Raw genomic sequence first — 22,063 nt, 5'->3', positions numbered from 1 at the left:
TATTATTATTATTATTATTGATATAACATTGATTCTATCTATGCAACACTTTCAGGCGTTATACTGTACTGTTAGGAAATGAGCAGTATAATTTTAATATAAGTGCGACAGAGACATGTAAATAAGTACTGTAGTTTTAAAGCCCGACTTTTTGAAATGTGTACTTTTATTAATTAAAAGGAACGTTTTGGATCCTGCCACTGCCTGTGATAGGGGTGTAAACTTCATTAGGATCATTGTCAGGCTGCAATATTTATGAATAATATTCTTTTGAAATGTTACTACATTATTTTTGTACACGTGTATTTTATAACGAGGTTAGCATCTTCGTGATTGTAATAAAATCTGTAGAACCGCAAAGGTCCGCTCTACCATGATTGTGGCAGGTAAGGTTATTTTTGTATTTGTCTGTGTGCGTTTTGTGTTTATTTAACATTATTAAACCGTTGTTTTTGATAAGCACGTGTACTTAGATGAATCTATGCCTAATATGCATTTGCTAAAAGCATCTAAATATTTTTACTTGTATTATTATATTTTGATTAAGACTTTTGCAACATGTGACTGCCACAGGGAATGACAGTAAAAATCTGCGCAGCTCAGAGAAAGTCAAATAAAAGCGCTCCTGCTTTGTTTAAAATTATGTTTTGTTTCTATAGATTCACTGGTATTTGCAGATGTCCGATGTGAAAAACTATGTCCTCGCTTTTCATATAAAATAATTCGCTATCGATCAATCGTGTGTAAAACAGGCTAAATTATTCCGCGGGTATTCAAGTAAATTGAGTTTGAAAAAATATTGAACTGACCATTAGCCTACTGTATTTTAGTTTTGTAATAAGTAGTATACGAATGCAATACTCTGCTACTATGCTGCGCCCAGCTGGATTCTTGGAAGGCGGAGTATAGTGTCGCACCACGTGGGTTAGATTGACTAAGTTTTGCCGGTGTTGCAATGCAATAGAAAACAGACGGGGAAGGGGTTGGAAGGGGAGACGAGAATATTTATGTTTTTGTACTTGAGAAAGCTTAAATACAGGACTAAAACTGAAACTTTTATTTATTTTTTTAATAAATCAAACTAGGTCGAGTTTAGGAGAAAGAGGGCCTTCCGAACGACGACTTTCACAAGTGGAAGTTCGTTTTGAAGAAGTTGACTAAAAAAAATAAATAAAAAAAAAAAATAAAAATAAAAATAATGATGTATTCGTTGATGGTTTATTAAAGTAAATTTGACGCAGGTAGCAAACAATTGAAAAAACATGCGAGCTAAGGGAGGGCATTCAAAGTTTTCTGTATAATCTTTAAAAAAAAAAAAAACTTACTGAGGACAAACCGAGTACTAGAAGCACGCGCTACGTGGTACCATATCATAATAACACAGACAGTATCCCGTGCCCTGGTAAGTACTTCAGCAAAGTGAAATAAAAGGAGTTTAACATTTTCAAGGGACACACGGTGCTGTGCTGGTACAGTGTAAACGCTTTGTCAAACCTAGTGTAGTAATGTGAATGTGTATGTATATAATGCAGTTCAAATAAAGACACCGTGGTTAAAGTTATACTCTTGCATCTTGGATCTCGGGTTATTACACCTAGCCTAAGCAATGCCCGAGAAGGTAACATATTTGGAAGGGCAGCTGACAGAAAATGAGGATGGTGACAGTCTGGAAGATGTGAAAATATCGAAGCCACTAAACGCAGAAACCGCACCAGAGACGCAGGAATTAGCAAATGGGAATGCTGAGGAGGAACCCACCACTCGGCTTTACAAGAGACGTTGGGCCATAGTCTTTCTCTTCAGCGCCTATTCAATGTGCAACTCATTTCAATGGATTCAATACGGGATCATTAATAACATATTCATGAAGTTTTACAGCGTAACCTCGTTTACCATAGATTGGATGTCCATGATCTATATGTGCACCTATATCCCCTTGATATTCCCAGTAACTTGGCTGTTGGATAAAAAGGGGCTGCGAGTCATAGCGCTGGTCGGGTCAGCTTTGAACTGTATAGGGGCATGGATCAAGACAGCCAGCGTCAGACCGGACCTCTTCGGGGTCACGTTCTTCGGGCAGTTTATGTGTTCGGTGGCCCAGGTATTCATCCTTGGAATGCCGTCTCGGATCGCATCAGTGTGGTTTGGGTCTGAAGAGGTGTCCACTGCGTGCTCCATCGCTGTCTTTGGGAACCAGGTATAGTATGCTATGCGTTTTCTTTTACCAAATGGTTAAATTTCCACGTTTAGATTGCGTGAATGTTTAAGGAGATTTTTTTTCACCCATTGTGTTAATTAATTTTTCTGTTGAAAACTCCTGCAAAAGTTGGTGCCATTGAAAAAAAAATGGGTACTTGATACTTTACAGAATATCAAACCGCAGCACATCATAAAATCAATTGAAGAGTTTTTATACAGCACTGGTAAATGGACTTCAGATTGTTGTAAAACACTAGCCCTGTAAAGAAGTCTGTTCCCGCCTTATCCAAAGTGGAGGGAGATTCAACTTTGTATTACAGAAGCATGTTTGGGATGCCACATTAATTAACATGGAAGAAAATAAGCCTCCCATTGCATAGCAGTTTGATCCAATCCTGATTTTGCAATGAGTTTATCAGACACACCTGATGTTTATTTATTTATTTATTTATTTATTTAACCTGCACACTTTGGCTAATCAAACACAAATTCAAACCCTGGTAAAAGCCTGTTTACAGACAATTGTGTGCTGTTGCAGGTGTGTGTCATTCTGAGCCTTGTGGAAATAGAAAAAAAAAAAAAAAAAAAGCATAATAATCCGGATGTCTTCTCCATTAAACCTTTTCTGTGGTTTCCAATGTGTTGTATGAGCTGAGCAAATATGACTCGCAGCTCCTCTTTTAATTAATTTAGTGCAACACCTTGGGACTGGATGACATAGTGCGCTTGCCACTTGATAACAGCTGCTTGCCCTTTGTCTGATCTAGACTGGCACCTGATTAGGTGGGAAACACAAATAAACACATGGAAGGATTTGGTGTCTTGATTAGGTATATTGTTAAATGTTTAACTGGTTCTATTTTATATGAATAGCTTATCTCTGGAGATATACACAAGGTTGGTAACACTGTAGAAGTGGACAATGTGATTTTTTTAATTTTCTTTCTGGAAGGAAATTTAGGTTAATTTACAAAGGTTTCGTAATTTGTGTTTGATATGGGGTTCGCATGTAAAAAGAGACCAGCTGGAAAAAGTGTCCAGGCTTAAAGAAGGCAAGTAATCGGTAGATTTAAATTTAAAACAGTTGACGGGCAATCTGATGAAAAGTCCTTTTCTAACCGATCAGACTGGACAGACCAATTTGTCAAAACTTTTACATCGTCTTGTCCTGCTTGAGTGTGTCCCCTGAACAGTCTGGTCTGCTTAATAAGCAAACCCACAAACCTGTAAACTGTACTGGGGTCACGCAGGGAGCACTGGACTGGCCTTCACACTCCAGTACAATCGGCTGGGGAACGTTCAGCTCGTTTGTGTTTCATCCCAACTGGACAGGCGCCCTGTGAGTGCAGGTGAGAGTCCTTACCTCCAGGATGAGGTGTTTAGGGTTTAGCGGGTATAGATTGGATGTATGATTTTCTAGCCTGAAGGTGATTTTGCCAGATGCCTTCATTTGAAACTTTTAAATTTTAGTATAAAATGATTTAATCTCTATAAAGATAATCTGACAGCTATCTGAAACACAACAACTCATTTAAGTTAGCATATCAAAAAGCAGCGGTTATCCACAGATAAAGTGAGCTGCAATTGTTTTCGTTAACCCCAGACATGCATGATCTGTAAGACAAGCAAACCCATGGTTGTGGAGAAGAAAACACAGAGAAGACTCTGTCAAGAACACAGAATTGATTTTTTCACTGTGATCTTAGTTTTGTCTTCAGCCTAATTTGCATGTGAAAATCCAGTTTCTCAAAAAGTTTTGGGACGAAGGGGTCCTAGTAAAGTGACTAATGAGTTTAGAACAGGACTGCCTGTCAGTGTTGAGCTGGTCGCTCTGTAGACTTGGTCATATGGGTGTCATTTTCTGTGTTTTATAATATCCCAGCCACTGTGTACTATACTGCTGGAGTTTAGACATAGTAGATGCATAGTGTTATTGCCTAGGTTAACAACACAGTAAAAAAAAAAAAAAAAATGGATGTAAAGAGCTTTTGAATTGTATTTCTAAAAGCTAAAACCATGCCTTTCATTTTCCTAGACTAAAACAAACTAAGAAATGACTTTGAATCCAGATACAGTATGATAAAACTCAAGGCCACAGCTGTTTGTGAAATGCATTCAGACGTGACTATTGGCAAAGCCTTGAGTACAGTCTAGTGGCAGTAGCAGCAGTCGCCCTGGCAGCGTGGTCTCTGGACCCCTTGTACCAATCCAGGCAGTGCCAGAGTTTGAGGGAACATACCAAACAGCTGTCTGTAACCTGAGGAAATGGAGTCATGTATATTTTTACAAAATCCCTCAACTGGTTTCTACAGCAAGACAATTTAAATGACTTAATTGACTCTGTGCTTCATGTAATAAAAGACAGCAAAGATCAGAACAGACGGGTTGGTTGGATTTAAGATATACCAATACATGGGATCTAAGATATGCTTGTTATATTTATAAGCAGGCTGCTGTTACCAAAATAATCCTGCAGTATGAACGACGATCTCAACTGGTGGCAGAGTCACCACTTCCTATGTTGGTGTGTTGCATTTGGCAAGTTGTGCTGGTGTGAAGAGCTGTGCATCACAGTTATGTTCACACAGAGGACGGGTATGGATCCTGCAGTTGTTTCCACTCATGGCTGGGTGCATGAATATACTGCACTGCTCAGAGGGTTGCAAGTTATTGCGATATTAGTTTTATCCACTCTGGAACATTTACTGTATAAACCTCCACCTATCAATGCCAGCAAGTGATTAACACACTTGGTAAAGTATAAATGACAGTTGTAGGTTTATGCTGAGTGTGAGGTATTGGCTTGCCTTTTCCTGTCTGTTCTTGAACTATTACGGACTTGTGGAAAATATGTATATTTGACAGTAGGGTTAAAGCAAGTTTTTGTTAAGTCTTGTAGGCGTGTGAAGAAAGTATAAAGCTGTTTTTCCCATCCGTAAGGCAATTGCGAAAAGTGTATTGTGTCAACTGCTATATTAAAAAAAAAAAAAAAAACAGGTTGTTATTCTGCATCATTTAAGAACAAGCCTATGTTTTGTATCTCCTTTTGAATACGGGAATGGCCTAACATGCAAAACAGGTTCATTTGCTAATATAAGTGTTCCTCTTGTTCCTCTCTGTGTTTCACCACAGCTGGGGATTGCTGTCGGGTTCCTCATTCCTCCTCTCCTTGTTCCCAATGTGGATGACTTTGATGAGCTTGCACGCCATGTCAGCATCATGTTCTACGGGACTGCCTCCATGGCAACTCTGCTTTTCATCCTTGTCATTTTTGGTAAGAGATTCATTTTATTTTTTTATAACTCAATGGGTTTTGGACATCACATGATGTAGGTTTCAGGGTAGACTCTTTGGTTGCCATATAGGGAGGGAGAAAGTGTTATTGGTAGACAAATACCCCTTTACCACTGACATATCTGAGCTGTGAGGGCCCCAGGTGGTTTTCCCCTGGCGTGATCCAAACCGCGGTTTAGTTTAAGAACATTTCTGCCAGAATTTCTGTTGATTTCACCCGTCATTGCATTCCATTTGTACTCGGTAATAAATTAAAAATACAACAATAACCTCTGGATCTGCCATTTTCAACTCAAATATACTCTTCATCTCTTCTTACTGCATAGGGTGACCAGATGTCCCAATATTGGGGGCTTTGCCCTGTGTCCTGATTGAGGTACTGCCGGGATGCCATTTGTCCTGATTTTTAGAGTAAACATTGAAAACCCAGGCGTGAAATGAATAAGCAAACCCACAAACCTGTAAACTGTACTGGGGGCATGCAGGGAGTACTGGGCTGGCCTTCACACTCCAGTACAATCGGCTGGGGAGCGTTCAGCTCGTTTGTGTTTCATCCCAACTGGTTGCACAGCTCGGACTCTGCAGTGTAAAGACAAGCAGGCTAAACAAACTCACTGTATTTGGTGCAACAAAGTTTTACTTGGTATCCATGATAACACAACACAAGGTACCCCACAGTCCCGTTCACCACAACACAAAAAAATGTTCACTCCTGGTGGGAGGGAAATGTCGCCTCCTGCTGGTGTTTTACCCAGGTGCTAGTGCCCCATTCTCTGGTAGGCTGGTCATGGCATTGTTCTCTGCTCTGTCCAATAGAGCTCCACTCCCAGTGTCCATACTCGCTCGCTCCCTGGAACCCTGGGTTAAAAAAAAAAAAAAAAAAAAGTTTGGTGTAAAGAACACAGCGCAGAGTTCCCCCCAGAGTTTGCTGTCTTCTATGAAGATCTGTGCTCACAAGATCCTGCAGTGATTATCAAAAATAAATCGCTAAATGTAAAGATGTGATTTATTTATTTCTCTTATGAATGAAATACAATATTACAATATAGTGTGGCAATGCTATCTCCTATAGGTGAATGCAAAGCGAAGCTGGAACGCATTGTTTTTTAATGTGTGTGTGTTTTTTTTTTTTTTTTTTTTTTTTTTTTTTAAGTAATAGTGTTTTTTGATGTGTGAGTTGCAGGGTTTTCATAATTTAATTTTTTTATACCCCTCCTATAGAGCAGGTACCTTAAGGCTGCTAATGCGTCATTTTTATTATCAATTTTAAATAGATATAAAGAAGTTTGAAGAAGCTGTCCAGCTTGACTCCTGTAGTTTGCCTCAGTCAGCATATGTGTTGCCTAGTTACTGATTCTCATTTTAAACATCTGCCAGTGGGGGTGTGTGTCTGGCATTCGCCCTTGCTGTTTTCTGGTTGTGAGAGAACAGAGGGTGGCATGTGCTCTGCTAGCTTTGACTTTGACAGAGCTAACGCAGGGCCATTGATCCCTACCACCGACACAACCCACGGTTACACGTACTGAAAATACACCAGTCTGTTTAGAGAGATCTCATTAACAGCCATAAAAACACAAAAACTCTGTGTTACCCTTTGTGTGAAAGGGATTTCTGAAGTGACATTGCCCCCCCTTAGAAATAAAAAAAAAAAAAAAACAGGGCTGTGTTGCGCGTGCTGCATAGAATAAAGCTTTTATCAATGAACCAGGGGAAAGGTCTTCATTTTTGGATAAAAGAAAATGTACGAAATGTGTTGCTTGTCAGGTTTGTCTTTGCACTGTCAAATCACCAAAGCAATTCAACATTATATTTGTTTGTTCTTAAATACATTTAAGTTCCAAGAGTAGGAGCTGCTTAAGCACCAATCACTCCAAGCTACGTAGCAATCATGAACTAATAAATTAAGATGTGTTTAGTAAGGTCAGCATAACCCTGTTGCAATATGATTTGGGGAACTTTTTTTTTTTTTTTTTTTTTCTCAACTTATTACAACACTTTTCTAATGCAAGACAAATTACTCAAGCCAAAGAGATAAGACGACGACCTGGTTTCCTTATATACATTGTAACTTATGATTAAGTGCTTTGAAAATCATGGATGAATCAGTACTGTACATAATGACTTGTTTTACCACATAATAATAAATCTGCAATCTTCTGACAGCTCACAACCCATTTCAATGTAGAATAGCAATGTTTTTCTGGGACAAAGGGCAATCAAGCTCTGTGTGTAGCTGTTGGAGACTGGACTGCTACAGTGCACAATAATGCCTTGTGAATGCACTGAAAAAGTTGTAATCTACACAACCTGTTCTCCCAACACACACTAAACAATTTCCAGCTGACTGTTGCAGCCAGAGACTGATTGTTTTGACAAATCAGTGTTTGACTGCGTGAAGCTCATTGGGAACTTTGACCCTGTGAGGAAATGAAACCCAATTTGTACTTTGTATTTCAAATGTCCAACTTTTATGTGCTAGGAGCTTGGGATTAGAGTGCCAACTTCATTACTGCTTCCAGCCCGTAAACAAAGGTTATCAGTGTGCTTCTGTGCTGTGATGCTGGACAGTATGACGACAGGGTGACTGTTTTATGATCGACTGAACTTTACTCTTGTGGTGCAAACTAAAAAAAAAAAGCCTTGCCCTAGTGTCAGCTAATGGTCTGTGTTCACAAAGCTTTCACTTGCTTGTTTTAAAGTATTTTTTTTTTAATATGCAGTACTCTCCCAGCTCATGCCACCTGTTTCTTATGCTGTGTGGGATTTGCATTTTACGGTCTGTGCGTTTGATGTGTTCACGCTGTGCAAACTGGTCTACAAAAGTTTGTTCTAACAGAGAGGAAAGGCTGGTAGGCCCAGCTTTGTGTTCAACTTTGTCTTAATCTATAATTTTTCCACATAGCTATTTTTTGTATATATGCTGTGGGCAATTGGTGCCCACCCACATTCAGTTTTAGTGGATTACTTTAGATTGCCCTGTTTGAAGTGCAGAAACTGGCAGTCGCAATTATGTTGTGCGGGATTGCCGTTCTCCGTGCAGAATGTGTATTATTATTACTGAATGTGTCTTATATAACATATAATGGTTACCACTGTGCCTATAAAGTTGTTATTTCACCTCTTCTAATGTAGCTTTCTCTTGGCGCTTCAAAGAAACGCATCTGCTGCTGTTGCTTGAAAGAAAACCCCAGTGTTTTTTTTGGAGGTATTTGTGTTATTGTTGTTATGGGTACAGATGGCCTGCACTTCCTGTCCAGGATGTCGTTCTTGCTGAAGTTTCTTTTGTAATTTTCTTCCCTGTCATTTCCTCAGTGTTCCAGGAGCAGCCCAGGCTCCCACCCAGCAAGGCAAAGGCAGCTATCCAGGCCATCTCCAGTGAGCAGTACTCCTACCTACAGTCCATCCTGAAGCTCGTCAGGAACCCCCCCTTCATCCTGCTCATCGTCACATACGGTATGCCAGCACAGCACCAGCACCCCTTTACCACCGGGGACACTGTTCATCTTCCAGGGACTGTGAACCATGTGACAGATAAATACAGGGATGGCAATACGACTCCTGTTGCATAGCAGTTTCACTCGTTCTAGGTTTTAATACATGCTCGATTGGCAACAGTGTAAGAAGCTCAGGTGAGGGTTGGATCAAACTGCTATTTGAATCCCTGAATTAGCTTGACACAGCATAACAATACTGGGATATTAATGGCTTACTGCATTTCTTAATGTTAAGGTAATATTTGTAAGTGCTACACAGTCCACGTGAATACATTTCGTACAATTCAGTCCTAGGTCAGTTATTCCAGTGTGGGTGTCCGGATTAGCACAAACATAATCCAAGCACTTAACCACTAACACTGATCCCTTTGTACAGAACATTCCACCAGTAAGATGCCATCTGAAGGTCACTAGTTTCCCCGAGGAATGTTTTGTATTTCATATGATTAATATTCCTTTAGGTCAAATCCTTTGGACTCTGGGGTCTGTCTGTCTGTCTACAGCAGGACTGGCATGTAATCAGTAAATATCCAGAATGTCCTGAATGTTTAATGATGTGGATTGGATAGATTCTCAGCCAGCTATACAAGGCTGGACTGGATCGCCATTCCGTTCAAGGAAGTTTGTCAAAAGAATAAATTGGCGTCTTTTAAGTGGAATGTTTAGCATCGTCAGGAAAGAAGTCACTGCAGAATGTTCTAGATTTAGACATTTAAAAAGCTTTGAATGAGCAGTCTGGTTAAATGGACAGCACTGATACTTGATATGTTCAATCACTATATGCTTGCTGCATTCCCCTGGTACCAGGGTGTGCTGTTGATCCGAGAAGTATGGCCCTCGACTTCCCCTCTATATACACACAGCACTTTCAAGTAACGAATTCTCTGTAACCAGACTTCTTTCTTTGCAGGTATCAATACGGGTTGCTTTTATGCTGTATCAACACTACTGAACAAGATGGTTATAGAGCACTACCCAGTACGTACAATGCCATAGATATTTTACACTTTCCAAAGGTTACATATAGCAACACAAACCACAGCTGCAGTGCTTTCTCTGCTCTGATTGGATAAATGGTTCCACACTTTAGAATCTTGGTTTGGACATTCTACTGCATAAGTTATTGAGAGTAAGATTAGTTAGGAGTATACTGTAGGTACACTGCAGCTGCCTGCAAGTCTGTCTTTACTGATGTACATATGTCACATGGGCATAAGGTGGCTGTACAGAAAGTCATGGTACATTTTTATGAGGCAGATGGCTTTAATTTTGTATTTAGGGCTGTGGCTGGACTTCCAATACATTTTAAGCCTGTATTGCTGAAGTTGTCTTGCAGGAAAACAAAAGATCGACCATAAAGAATGAAGATTAAATATGAGCATGAATAACATATACTTAATTTTCTTTTTGTATTACAGTTATTAAAAATAAGTTCACCAAAATGATAACAAACAATCTGGTCCCCTGAAGCCCTTCTTTATAACCCTAACAGTAGCAAAAGAGTTGCTGTTTATGTCATCACAAGTTGGGCTGAGAACATGGCCTGCTGTTGTAGTTGTCCTGTATGCAGCTCTTTTTGATTCTGCTCATTCTGTCTTAATGATCACCGCTGTGATTAGAGGTTTTAATAAACAGGAAGCTGGCGTCACTGCAGGAAATATCGCGTACAACTTTTATTGTATTGTATTTTAATTCAGGGCTTCCAGCTTTCAACTCGGGCGGGCTGGGGGGGGGTGTTGTATCTATTCTGTTTGTTAAATCATTAACGGAGGATAACAATCATTAAAATACAGCACTGCTAACAATATTTTTAGGTAGTATTTTCAGTGTAGCGTCTTGCTGCTATGAGTGTTTCTAAAGCTATTTGCTCGAAGGTGCTTCTTTCCTTGGGTAAAAAGAAGCTAGTGCACTAAAACCTGAATGTCGTAACCTGATTTTTGCATTATCAGGGTGAAGAGATCAATGCAGGGAGAATTGGTCTCACGATTGTCATTTCTGGAATGGTTGGCTCACTGATCTGTGGCATATGGCTTGATAAAACCAAAAGTTACAAGTAAGCCATTAATTTTTATTTTTAAATCTTATTTAGCAAATTTTGATCTTTTTTTCACGTTTTATTAAATATATAATTTTTCATAATAGTCTGTGACTGACAAACTACCAATAAATACTTTGGCAGGGATGGAAATAAGACTTGCATTGTATGCAGTTTGATCCATGCCTGGTTTTGGTTTGAGTTTAAGACACACCTGAGCTCCTTACCTGTACACTGTGGCTGATAGAGCCCCTAGTAAAACCTGGAATGGGTGAAACTGCTATGCAATAGGAGCTTTATTTCCAACCCTGAGCTTTGGGAATTTGATGGAGGGTTGTGCATCCTTGGACTAGGGTCGGAGTATGCCAGGAGAAGAAACTGGTTAATGCTGCTACCAAAAAGCAGTGGTATACTAAACACCTTTCATTACAGTTCACTACAGTGTGAGAACATTAACATTCAAGATACCCTAACGGCTAAATCTGCCTACATGTAATTATGATTCTCTACTTAGAAAACATTAGAATTTTTATTTCCAAGGGAAATGGATTAAAAGTTCTTGTGGAAGCCTCTGTTGGTTCCCAGAGAGCTGAGTGTCACAATGTATAGTCAAGTCTTCCAAATCGAGTCTGACAGGCTTTATCTAAATGTCCTTTCAGATAAATCCTGAGGATATGTAGCATGAAAACCTCATTCAGAAATGCAGTGTTCTCTGCACATAGGATTTAACTGCAGATTACAGAAAGTTTTATTTGGCCGTGTTTTGGAAATAAGTAGCGTGCAGTCAGCTTCAGGAGCAGAGGATTTTGTTTGTCATAATTAACTAGTTGTGAATTAGTTCCTTGTTATCAGATAATCTGGTTTCTCTTGAAACAACAAACAAGGATTACCACAGCAGTTATTATACAGAATGGTGGATTCATACAATGTTTGCATGATTTGCCCAGGATTGAAAACAATAAAGGATTTAGCTGTTAAATGGCATATAATATTGCAGCACTGTGTTATTGCTGTAGATTTTCTATACCAAGGTAGTGCTGTGACTCCAGGGACCGAGCCTGTAGTGTTTCATAATTCTCTTCAGGTGTTTCTATGTAAATGTTTACAGGTACTTGCATGCAGATTCTATTTACAGTCCCTAAAGGTAAATTCAGTTCCATGCTTTCTCTGTGTAATTTATTGATACTCCTGAACAGGGAAGCAGATTAGCTTTTTCAAATGACATTTTATAGGAGTCTGTCAAATACTTAACAGCCCTCAATATGTATAAATGTTTTTTAAACTGTTTGGAGCACTGCTAAAGCATTGGAAAAAAAAGAAAAACTTTAAAAATAGGTTTGACAGATTGTATACAAGCGACACATGATGTTTTGGAGCTGCCCTCCTCTAGAATTGGGTCAGACATTTACATTGAATAACAAAGGTATTTGTTTAAACCTGGCTGTCCCAGTTTCTGCACAAGAATCAACACCACAGAAATGTCAATACTCCGAGCCAAGCATTTCAATAATGATCCCGCATGCAAAAAAAGCTTTAGTGATTTTCACAGCTGGGGAATGACCACCTTGGTTTTATGATTTTAAGAGACCCAGTGAAGCTAGTTTTCCTCTATAACCCTTACTGTGTTGACAGTCCTGAAAAGGAAGCAAAGCTCCTTCATTGTTGCATTATCATCACTGTCTCACTGATGTTTGCATGAGATGATTTGGTGCCACTTTGAATTCATTCCACTGCTATCTTTCTGGGCCAATGCGTTTGCCCTACACAGATGCAAATATTATTTGCCAGTAATTGTGTTTTTCTTTTTAGCATCAGTTATTAAGATATGCCATGGCTTAGATTCTTAAAGTAGATGTCACAGACAGTGTTTAATGTATACTGTAGTTATGAGTAATGACCGACAGTTGGTTTTTGTTTTATTCCCATCAGAAAGACTACACTGGTCGTGTATATCATGTCCCTTGTTGGAATGGTAGTCTACGCGTTCACACTGAACCTGGGGTATCTATGGGTAGTGTTCATCACTGCTGGCTCGCTTGGGTAAGTTTGTACTGGGCTTCAGTAGATGAATTTGGATGCTTGGCTAGCCATTTTGATTGTCTTTAGGGCAATTTGCCTTTCCAATTTGATTACAAATGTAAGTCCTTCAGAAGGCAGACACAGGAGGAAGAGGTAAATAGTTGGAGTTGTAATAAGCGATAAGGCCTGCAGAGTCTTTTATTTTCTAATTTGGAATGTTTACCTCTGAGTTCACTGCACTTAAACAAACCATCACTGTTATACATCATTATTATAGAAAAAGACCTTCAAAGTGTTGCTTTTCACTTTTTCCCAGATACCTGAATAAATCTAGATATTTTTGCTTTTTACTTTGCTCTCTTCCAGCAAAAATGATTTCCAGCTTAAACTAGTTCCATTGGATACACTACAGAAATAAAAAAAAGCTGTAGTGAATCTTGACGTATCCCATGGCAACGTAGCAACCTGGTTGTCATGGTGTATAATTAGATTTTGTTACGCTGGCAGCTGTGGAAGGTTATTAAACTTAGCAGGTTAAAGCAGTCCGCAATAGCATAAGCTTTCCTGTTGAGCTCTAAACATTTAAAATGATGTTTTAACAAAAAACAAAAAACAGTAGGACCTATATAACAGTATACTGTCCAATTTAGGTTATAAGAAAACTTTCTGTGAATTTAGAGCTTCAAAAACTGGTTTAGTTAGTCATATATTGTGCCTGTGATATGTAATATATTTTATTTGAGGAGCCAGCTGGTTCTTTTGAATTGTAGCTGGTGCTCCCTCCCATGGAGATTATGAGTTGCTGCAGCATTGTGTCTGTAGGCATTCAAGCATGTGCCTTGTGTCTGGCTTGTGTTTTCCAGGTTCTTTATGACTGGGTACCTGCCCCTAGGCTTTGAGTTTGCTGTTGAGCTGACCTACCCTGAATCAGAAGGGACCTCCTCAGGGCTCCTCAATATGGCTGCCCAGGTAACGTACAGCTGAACAGCCCAAAACACCTACTCTGCTAGCAGAGCTTGGAGCACAAAAAACACAATGTCTAATACAAAATAACTCAATAATAAATTCTTATTGCGTAAAAACAGTCTGAATCCGTATCCCTCAGGCAGTGGACACTAAACCTGTACCTGCGCAGAACTCTAACATGAAGCATCTCCTTTTTTTATTATTTTGTTTTAAACAGGTGTTTGGGATCATTTTTACCATAAGTCAGGGGAAAATCATCGACAATTTTGGGACTTTACCTGGAAACATTTTCCTCAGTGTTTTTCTTTTACTGGGCACCATTATGACAGGTAATAATACCGTACATGCTGTTAAATTACAGGAAGTCCGAATACTGTACATCTCCATTGCTGAACAGATATTAACTTGCATTAGTGCCAGGTGTATGGAAATTGAAAAATTAATTGTTCTGAATTTGCTGGTATTCCCTATACTGTACTTCAAAATAATACTTTAGGACCTTTTCCCACCTAGTTCATTTGGGAGTGCAAATTTTAGAGTTTGTGCTCAAATCTATAAAAGCTCCGAAACATCTGCAGTCTGTACCAGTCCCTTCGACAGTCAAAACTGAGGGTGGTAGGTGGGACTGCAGTTTAATAGAAATGTGTTTGCTTTGGTAATAGCTCATTATATAATGCATTACAACAGCAACAGACAAACTGTGTTTCTTGCTGTGTCCCAAGGTAAATGTAGTGATCAGGTTGGAGACTGATCCTTTAAAACTCCTTTCAAATCCCAACCAAATAGTCTCTTAAACAGCTTTAAAATGTAGATTTCACTCCTGTTTTTTCACAGGCTTTATAAAAGCAGATCTTCGCAGACAAAAGGCCAACCAGTCAACTGAACCCACTGTAAGTAACTCCTAACCATTATGCTCTCCAGCTCATGCATGTTGCCTGCATTGGGGTATGCGATTGTATTTGGTTATATTGGCATGCAGTCTTTTCTGAAGGTTAAGTGCATGTTTAGTTACTGGGTCAAAGTTGCTGTAGTGAATCTGGAGTTTCTTCTGTAGCTGTTGGTTTTGATTCTCATGCTAAAGAAAACCCCTCTTGTTTGACCCCGGGACTGTGCTGAAGTGTTTGTTCTTGTCTGTCCACATGCTCTTGTCCTTCGCTTTTGTCTTTTCGAGTTCATCTTGTGAGCTTTAAGTTGGTTTGTCATGAACCTAATCCAGTACATGATGTTTGGGAAGGAAACTTGTCTAAAGTGGGTGTTTTTTTACAAGCCCTGTTTTGGTCAGGTGAGTTGTTGTGTTTTGTGTCCGTGTGATAAATGTAGAATCTCATGCAGATATTTGAGTTCAGAGCGGACAGAACACCACACTGCTTTGATTGTAACCCTGTCAATCGGCACTACCCCTGAAGACATTCTCACTAATGCTCTCGAATTAAAAAAATGACATTTCCAAGTCTAATAAGAATAATTTGAGCAAGTTACTGCAGAGCACAATCAATGCATTGCAGTGTACTAACATTCTGCTTTGGCAGATTGGCTACATGTAATTAAATTGTATATATTTTCTTGCACAACATTTGCTTTGCTTAAATTGCTCACCTTCCTAAGTTCACTTTCCATTAATTCCTGCGATCAATGCCTAAGTGACCCCTAGCTGTTGTTCCAGTCCCTAGGGAGTAACTGCTCCAGGGATTATGGGGGGCACTGCTGCAGCCACGCCAACCTTGAATAATTGATAAACAAACAATCGAAAAGCACATGAAGGTAGGATAACCCACCTGTAGCATGATCAGACACTATCCAACTTATAATTTCTTTCAACTATTTCTTCTTTGGCAGTCAGTTTTATTTAATCAGCAATCCTGATGGCTGGTCATTATAATCGAGTGGAGGAGGTGTCACTTTCTGGTATGCCCACTAATCAAATGCATGTCTAAAGTAGGATTTTTTTTCATTGGAAGCACCAAACTGTTGATCTGTCGTCTACCTTTTATCTTTAGTATTACTGAATTTCTTAAATGATTAACTATATAAAGGTGTGGATGATAAATTGTTCTGAATGATAGTTCTGTAATTTTTTTTTTGCAAATGAAAAATGACTGCACAAATACTTAGTTGGTGCCAAATTTATTTATTATTTATTTTTTGCATTGTTGTGTTAATTAAGATTTATGTTGTTAACTGTACCCACAGTCTTAGCCATGAATTAGAAAGTATTCCTGATTTCATCATCCAAAAGCATTATTGCTTGGTTATTGGGAGTGTGAAGATCCAGGGTAGTGACTTAAAAACCGACTTAAAAAGAACAACCCACTAAGTACCACCGATAACTTTTAGTAACCCACGTAGATATTTTGTGTTGGTGCGTGGTCATGTTTGGATGTGTGTTTCTCTGTGAGGATGATGTTGAAAGTTGCAACACGTGAAAAACATGGCATGCCAAAAAAAAAAAATTATTATTTTGAAAATGGCGGGGGGGGGGGGGGGGGGGGGGGGGGGAAAAACAACTTTGCTTGTCATAATATTTTAGGGGTTGGAAGAGTAAGTAAAACAAAAAAACAAAAACCCCGGCCGTTGTTTTTTACACTTCCCTTTCCGTCCGTTTTAGTCCCAACAGGCCACACCAAAGATATTCCAGATGCTCGATCCAAGCCTGAACACATTACTGGTGCTGACTGTGTAATATTATATTTATAATATATTTTAAAACATTGGTTCACACTCCTTAAGGGAAGTTTGAAGTGAAGTTATAGAGGAGATGCTCTGCCTTACCACTGGGGTTTGTAATAAACGCTACATGTATTTTGCTTGTAATACAGAGACCGGAAGGTGATTTGCAAGATTTGGCCTCTACTCCAGTGATCATAAAGGAAGAAAAGCTTTAGAGGGGGCATCTCATCCCGCACTACCCAGCCCTCCTCTAACTTACCTTACTGGTGTATTCACAGCTTAAGGAAACTGGGGATGAGCGTATGGGGTCACAAAGCCAGTATCTTTGTTAAATGTGTGTTGTCTTTGTTTACACGACCCTACGATTTCTATCAAGGAATTCAAAATAGTATTTGCAAACATGCTGTTATTCAGCATAAACAGTAGCTTTACTGTTATAAATGCTTCTGAAAAGGTGACTTAAAACATGTTTGATTCTTGTTAGTTGTTATTATTAATTTATTAGCAGCTGCCCTTATTCAGGCTGACTTACAATTGTTACAGTTTGAAATTATTTTTATATACAATCTAGGAGCAATCTAGGGAAAGTACCTTGCTCAAGGGTACAGCAGCAGTGTCCCCCACTTGGAATTTAACCAGCAGTCAAGAGTCCAGAGCCCTAACTGCAACTCCACACTGCAGCCCACTTACTGTAACATCTCCACCTGGTGGCTAAAACTTGTAATTTATGGGGGTGGGATGGTTCGTGTTTCATATGAAAATCTTGTCTGGATTTTTATTTTTTTACACTTTTGTACACAAAGAAAAAACGAATACTGTCCCTTTATACATTCCCAGATGTGCGTACTGTACATGAAGCCTTTCGGTAATGTTATTATTTTAATAATGTACAATTTATTTTTTATAATATTACTCTTTGGAAGTGGTTATAGTCACGAGTGCAGAAACCAAGGTATTGATGGCACTACAAAGCAACCTGCAAAGATGACTACTATTGCTTTTTGAAGGGGAAACGAGCTCCCCAATAACCCAGCTGTGACATTCATCTCCTTACAGTTAATATTGTGTTTAGAGTAATTCCTGTTTCATTTACTGTGCTCCATACCTCATACTGCTCTTTTAATAGCTACCTTCCTAACCATACATATATATAAAATTAAACTTTTTATGTTTAATTGGGAGTCTGTAAATGTACTAATATTTATGGATATGTACAGAACAGTACTAGAATAAACTGGCAGAGCCAACATTGAAAACAGTCTGTGTGTCCAGTTGTCTTATGTGTAATAAAATACAGTTCAGTGACTTTGGAAATGTCAAAGTTTCTTAAATTTAAACTGAACCTTGAATTTATAAAACCATCATTTGTTTAACTGTTAAGTTACATACAAAACAAATTTAAGTTTATTTTTATGGATTTATTTATTTTTTTTTTTTAAAAGGTTGTGATTCGTATACCAGTAAACAATAAATCAAACACACTGCTGGCTTCGTCACTGCAAATAATAGCGTACCGACTGTGTCCAACACGTTCATGTAGTAAGCCAGTAAACAATGTACATCACCAGATGGGAGTGGACATCTTCCAGTAATATGTAAGATTAAATAAAAGGTGCCATCTAGAAACTCTGCCGTGCCAGGAGGTGTCAGCAGTAAGATTTGCTTCGAGCATCAAAAGAAACATCACTATTGTAACACATTTATTTTCAAAATAAAACAAGGTATATAAAGGATGGACAGTGACGAAATGTTTTTGGTTTCTTTTTAATCACTTGGTCATTGACCCTTGACCATGACATGCTTGAGTGACTATGATCGGCACAAAAGTCCATGCTCTAAAACAAAGTTTGTCATTTTTTTGATCACATCTAGTGAATTTTATCCAAATATCAGTGACCCATTTCTTTTGATGCTCAAATATAAATGTTTCTTTTGATGCTCAGTGTATGTATGTATATATTATAGTAAGATGTGTGCAGTAATTACATTGTTTCCTGAACCTTCTCCTGTCCATCCCCCGCCGCCTCCCAGACATTCAGTTTCTTTTTTTCTGGTGGGCTCTCATCACTTCCTCTGGCACAGCCACACACTGAAAACCGATCATCATCGCAACAATAGAAACACCTGTCAACAGAAGAAAGTGGTAGCCAAATATACAGGAGGTGGAATTCCCATTCCTTCAAATGGGACATGCTGATATATCTTGAGAGTACACACAGGGCAGGTATGCTGTAACGTGGCCACTTAATAACTGCTGGGAAAGTATACTAAACAGGCAGAGGAGGCACCAGATAATGGGCAACTACATTCTGATACTAGCACCATATGAGATCAGGGGGTCTGTAAGTGCATTAACTGCTCAACAGTCCCATGCTGTTTGTCTAGAATACTTTTTGGGAGTACCAAGCAACTGAATAGGCACTCTGTATTACAACTTGCATGTTGTAGTGATTTTAAAGGTTATGGTGATTGTACAGAGTCCTGGTAAATTCCACCTATGTTCTACTTACTTGCTACAATTAGAGGGGCCATAACACCAATTGTCAGTGGAGCAGTTTTGTAAATAAATGCCTCGGACAGGAAATGACCAAGCGCCAGAACAAAGGTCCCCAGTGTGATATGATACAACCTGCAAGACATAAAGCAATGAATGGGGGTATTAGTTATGATTAATATTAATTCTGATTCCACTGGTTCAGCTTTAGCACTAAGCAATACCAATAATATTCTTGTTGAAACCAATTACCCCTGGACCTGAGGTAAAACGGTTAGCTGAAATAGTTGTGCTGATTTGAGTCTATAAATTATAAGCCAGTTTTTAGAAGTAAACACAAAGTAATCATACTGCTGGTTTTGCCCAAATACTGCATAAGTTTAATGAATAACATTGAAATACATAGAGTGCGTTCATACGTTTTGTTCTGTATGTCTATTGCACAGGCACATCGAATGACAGAGGAGAGCAGGGTCCAGATTCCAAAGGTTCGAGCTTGAAGACCATTTACTGTACACACACACACAAAAAAAGAAACAATGACAATAAGCATGTACACTCGGTGTAAAATCCACAACAGGCTTCCATTAGATTTTCTGGGGCTGAGAAAGTACTCACCAAAGTCTGGCCTTCCGGTGTATAGTTTCTCCGAGAGGAAGCTGTGATCCAGAAAACTCTGGACTGAATTTCCCACGGCAATCACGGACACAATTACGAGCCAGCTGCGGAGCACGTTAAGGAACCGACCCATTTCAACACACGTCTGCTACCTACAAACCACTACCATAGGGGGGGGGAATACACATACAAATCATTCGTTTATATATTTTTGAAAAAGATTCCTCGAATGGCAATGTAGTTTAGTTGTTTATACAATATGTATCATGTTTTGCATGACAAACTTACAACACAAAATATTTGGCTCCCATACACAGTGTATGTGTTCTCTGAAATGCTAGTATAGCATAACAAAGATACACTTGTAACCTCCTTTTGCTGCATGTGGTGGCAGGAGCGTTTGTATTCTGTGAGTTAGGTATTGCGTGTAGCTTTGCAGTGGTGATGAAGCTAGCTGTCACTACAAGTAAAACCTGTAAACAAACTCATATGGACTAGAAACAAACAGGGCTAATACTTTCTAATAGTAATTTGCAGGCAACGTTGTAGATTTGAATGCAGAAATTTCTGTGTGAAAATGTGCATGATTTTTTGGAGACATCCGCTATTTTTTAAGCAGCCCGCCGTTTTTGACAGTTCATTTGTCAATTGTTTCGTCCTTGTTAAATCAGCGCAGCCTACACAGATGTATTATCTCTGGATTTTGAAGAATAGTGGAATTCGCAATCGATACCCTCCGGTTCCACTTGCTAAAAAAAACATATTCTACTGAGAACCCCTGTGTTAGAGACGGGTCACATCACACGAAAAATGCTTATCTGAAATAAACCGCAAATGCATTAATGTGTTTAATTTAAAAAAAAAAAAAAAACAAATACAAAAAAAACACGAATATAGACACAACACCACAAATTACATGACTGAACTTGCAACACACCGTGGATCTTATAAAAACGCTGCTCAAAAATAAGTAAAATAATGCACGTCCTACCTCAACAACATACCATTATCAATAACACACAGCCTGGCCCAAGTAGATACTCACTGTCCCGCCCCTCCGGTATTAATTGGCTATTTGTAAAAACTTGTCAGAAATGCGATGAGTGCTTTGGCTGAAATTGTATTATAGAGCGAGTTTTGGTGTGATAGACACGTGTCATGGCTAATCATAGATGTCCAATGTAACACCACCTCATCGTTCGGTGTACAAACGTCATTGTGGTACCGCCTTACTTGAAGTATTCCACCAGTCATTGGGTTGCTGCTTTCTTTAAGAAGACGAATCATTTTGAAGATCGGGCAACACCCTCGTGTATGCGTTGCTATGCGACGCATTATGTACCATTCATAGCGGCTTACACTTGTATACCATTGTGCAATAGCCACGAGTTATAGTATTATTATTGTTATTTATTTATGTGACTGACGCTTTTATCCAAGTTAAAATAAAGCAGTTTATTTTGTGAAAGTTATTCTGGGTTCGTTTATTTGTTACAGATGTAAGTATTTCAATGTAAATATTTAATAACGTAAACATGAGGCTGTTGTACAACAATACACAAGTAGATTGTCAAACTACACGTATAACTAATGGAGGTTAACAGAATGTGGGTTTTACACAATTAAATCGCATATTCCCTACGCTTGACAAGTCAGATATGTAAATTAAACTCAAATGCATAGATTAAAAATACAAATAAAATAAACGTGTTTTTTTACTTTTTATTGTCATCATTAGGATAGATTTTTGAATTACAGGCAGAAGTTGTAAGCAGTAAAACTCGAAACGTCATGTTCGTAATAATAATAATAATAATACGGGTCTTCAGTAATCTGTAAAGCCTCTTATTCCACCCAAGTGATACAGGGAACCGATCTCCACATACGCAGCTACGCCAAATACTAGTAAGTACTGTATTTAAAGTTTGTTCCAGCGCGCAAGCGCAGGTCAAACAGAATGGCTTCTGTCTGTTATTTAACACACTTCAACGTCACGCATCCTTGCGTCACGCAGTCTTTTGCGGAAGCGCATGCTCTGTTTGTCTGTCGCCCGTTGGTTGTTGTAGTTACAGCTGACAGCAAAGCTGTCCCCGGGATTACGTTATTACATGATATAAATTCGGCGGAGACTCTTTTGTTTAAAGAATAAATAATGACGTGCGACAGGTAAGTAATAATCTCGGTTCTTCGTGTATCTTTTCTGTTATTGTTTGTTAAACTATTGTTTGTATACAACAGCAAAGTAAAAAAGGAACTAGAGTCTAAGGTGCATAGGGG

The 22,063-nt window shown here is 38.8% G+C and overlaps 3 protein-coding genes across 9 annotated transcripts in view; 2 read left to right on the top strand and 1 right to left on the bottom strand.

Moving 5' to 3' along the window:
* The first annotated feature begins 856 nt into the window (after positions 1-856).
* Positions 857-17,932, top strand: LOC121324215 (feline leukemia virus subgroup C receptor-related protein 2-like). 3 transcript variants are annotated; one of them, XM_041265849.1, is made up of 11 exons: positions 857-2,197; positions 5,332-5,473; positions 8,806-8,946; positions 9,898-9,965; positions 10,937-11,040; positions 12,952-13,062; positions 13,905-14,010; positions 14,225-14,336; positions 14,842-14,897; positions 15,844-15,912; positions 16,824-17,932. In XM_041265849.1, the coding sequence occupies exons 1-10, from the start codon at positions 1,607-1,609 to the stop codon at positions 15,868-15,870; spliced, it is 1,458 nt and encodes a 485-aa protein (XP_041121783.1). In that variant the 5' UTR covers positions 857-1,606; the 3' UTR covers positions 15,871-15,912; positions 16,824-17,932. The 3 variants fall into 3 exon arrangements, with proteins under 3 accessions (XP_041121783.1, XP_041121782.1, XP_041121781.1); XM_041265848.1 differs by lacking the exon at positions 15,844-15,912 and adding an exon at positions 15,671-15,768 and having other exon boundaries at positions 859-2,197; XM_041265847.1 differs by lacking the exon at positions 15,844-15,912 and having other exon boundaries at positions 862-2,197.
* Positions 17,933-18,413: 481 nt separating this feature from the next.
* LOC121324216 (ergosterol biosynthetic protein 28 homolog) lies at positions 18,414-20,876 on the bottom strand. 2 transcript variants are annotated; one of them, XM_041265851.1, is made up of 5 exons: positions 20,778-20,876; positions 19,787-19,948; positions 19,588-19,678; positions 19,185-19,303; positions 18,414-18,798 (listed from the first exon to the last, which is right to left on the bottom strand). In XM_041265851.1, exons 2-5 carry the CDS (start codon positions 19,917-19,919, stop codon positions 18,710-18,712), a joined length of 432 nt encoding a protein of 143 aa, XP_041121785.1. In that variant the 5' UTR covers positions 19,920-19,948; positions 20,778-20,876; the 3' UTR covers positions 18,414-18,709. The 2 variants fall into 2 exon arrangements, with proteins under 2 accessions (XP_041121785.1, XP_041121786.1); XM_041265852.1 differs by having other exon boundaries at positions 20,791-20,808.
* Positions 20,877-21,815: 939 nt separating this feature from the next.
* LOC121324803 (tubulin polyglutamylase TTLL5-like) overlaps positions 21,816-22,063 on the top strand; it is a 51,049-nt gene continuing 50,801 nt past the window's right edge. For 2 of the 4 annotated variants that reach the window (XM_041266989.1, XM_041266988.1), the window contains exon 1: positions 21,820-21,952. The gene's annotated coding sequence lies outside the window, so the exon portion shown is untranslated. Of the gene's footprint in view, positions 21,953-22,063 lie in introns of all 4 variants that reach the window. The other 2 variants (XM_041266991.1, XM_041266990.1) reach the window with 2 other exon arrangements.

The sequence above is a fragment of the Polyodon spathula genome, chromosome 12 (assembly GCF_017654505.1).
Source record: "Polyodon spathula isolate WHYD16114869_AA chromosome 12, ASM1765450v1, whole genome shotgun sequence".
NCBI classification, from domain to species: domain Eukaryota; kingdom Metazoa; phylum Chordata; class Actinopteri; order Acipenseriformes; family Polyodontidae; genus Polyodon; species Polyodon spathula.
Note: the sequence above shows the minus strand (reverse complement) of the source record. Positions and strands in the feature narration are given on the sequence as shown.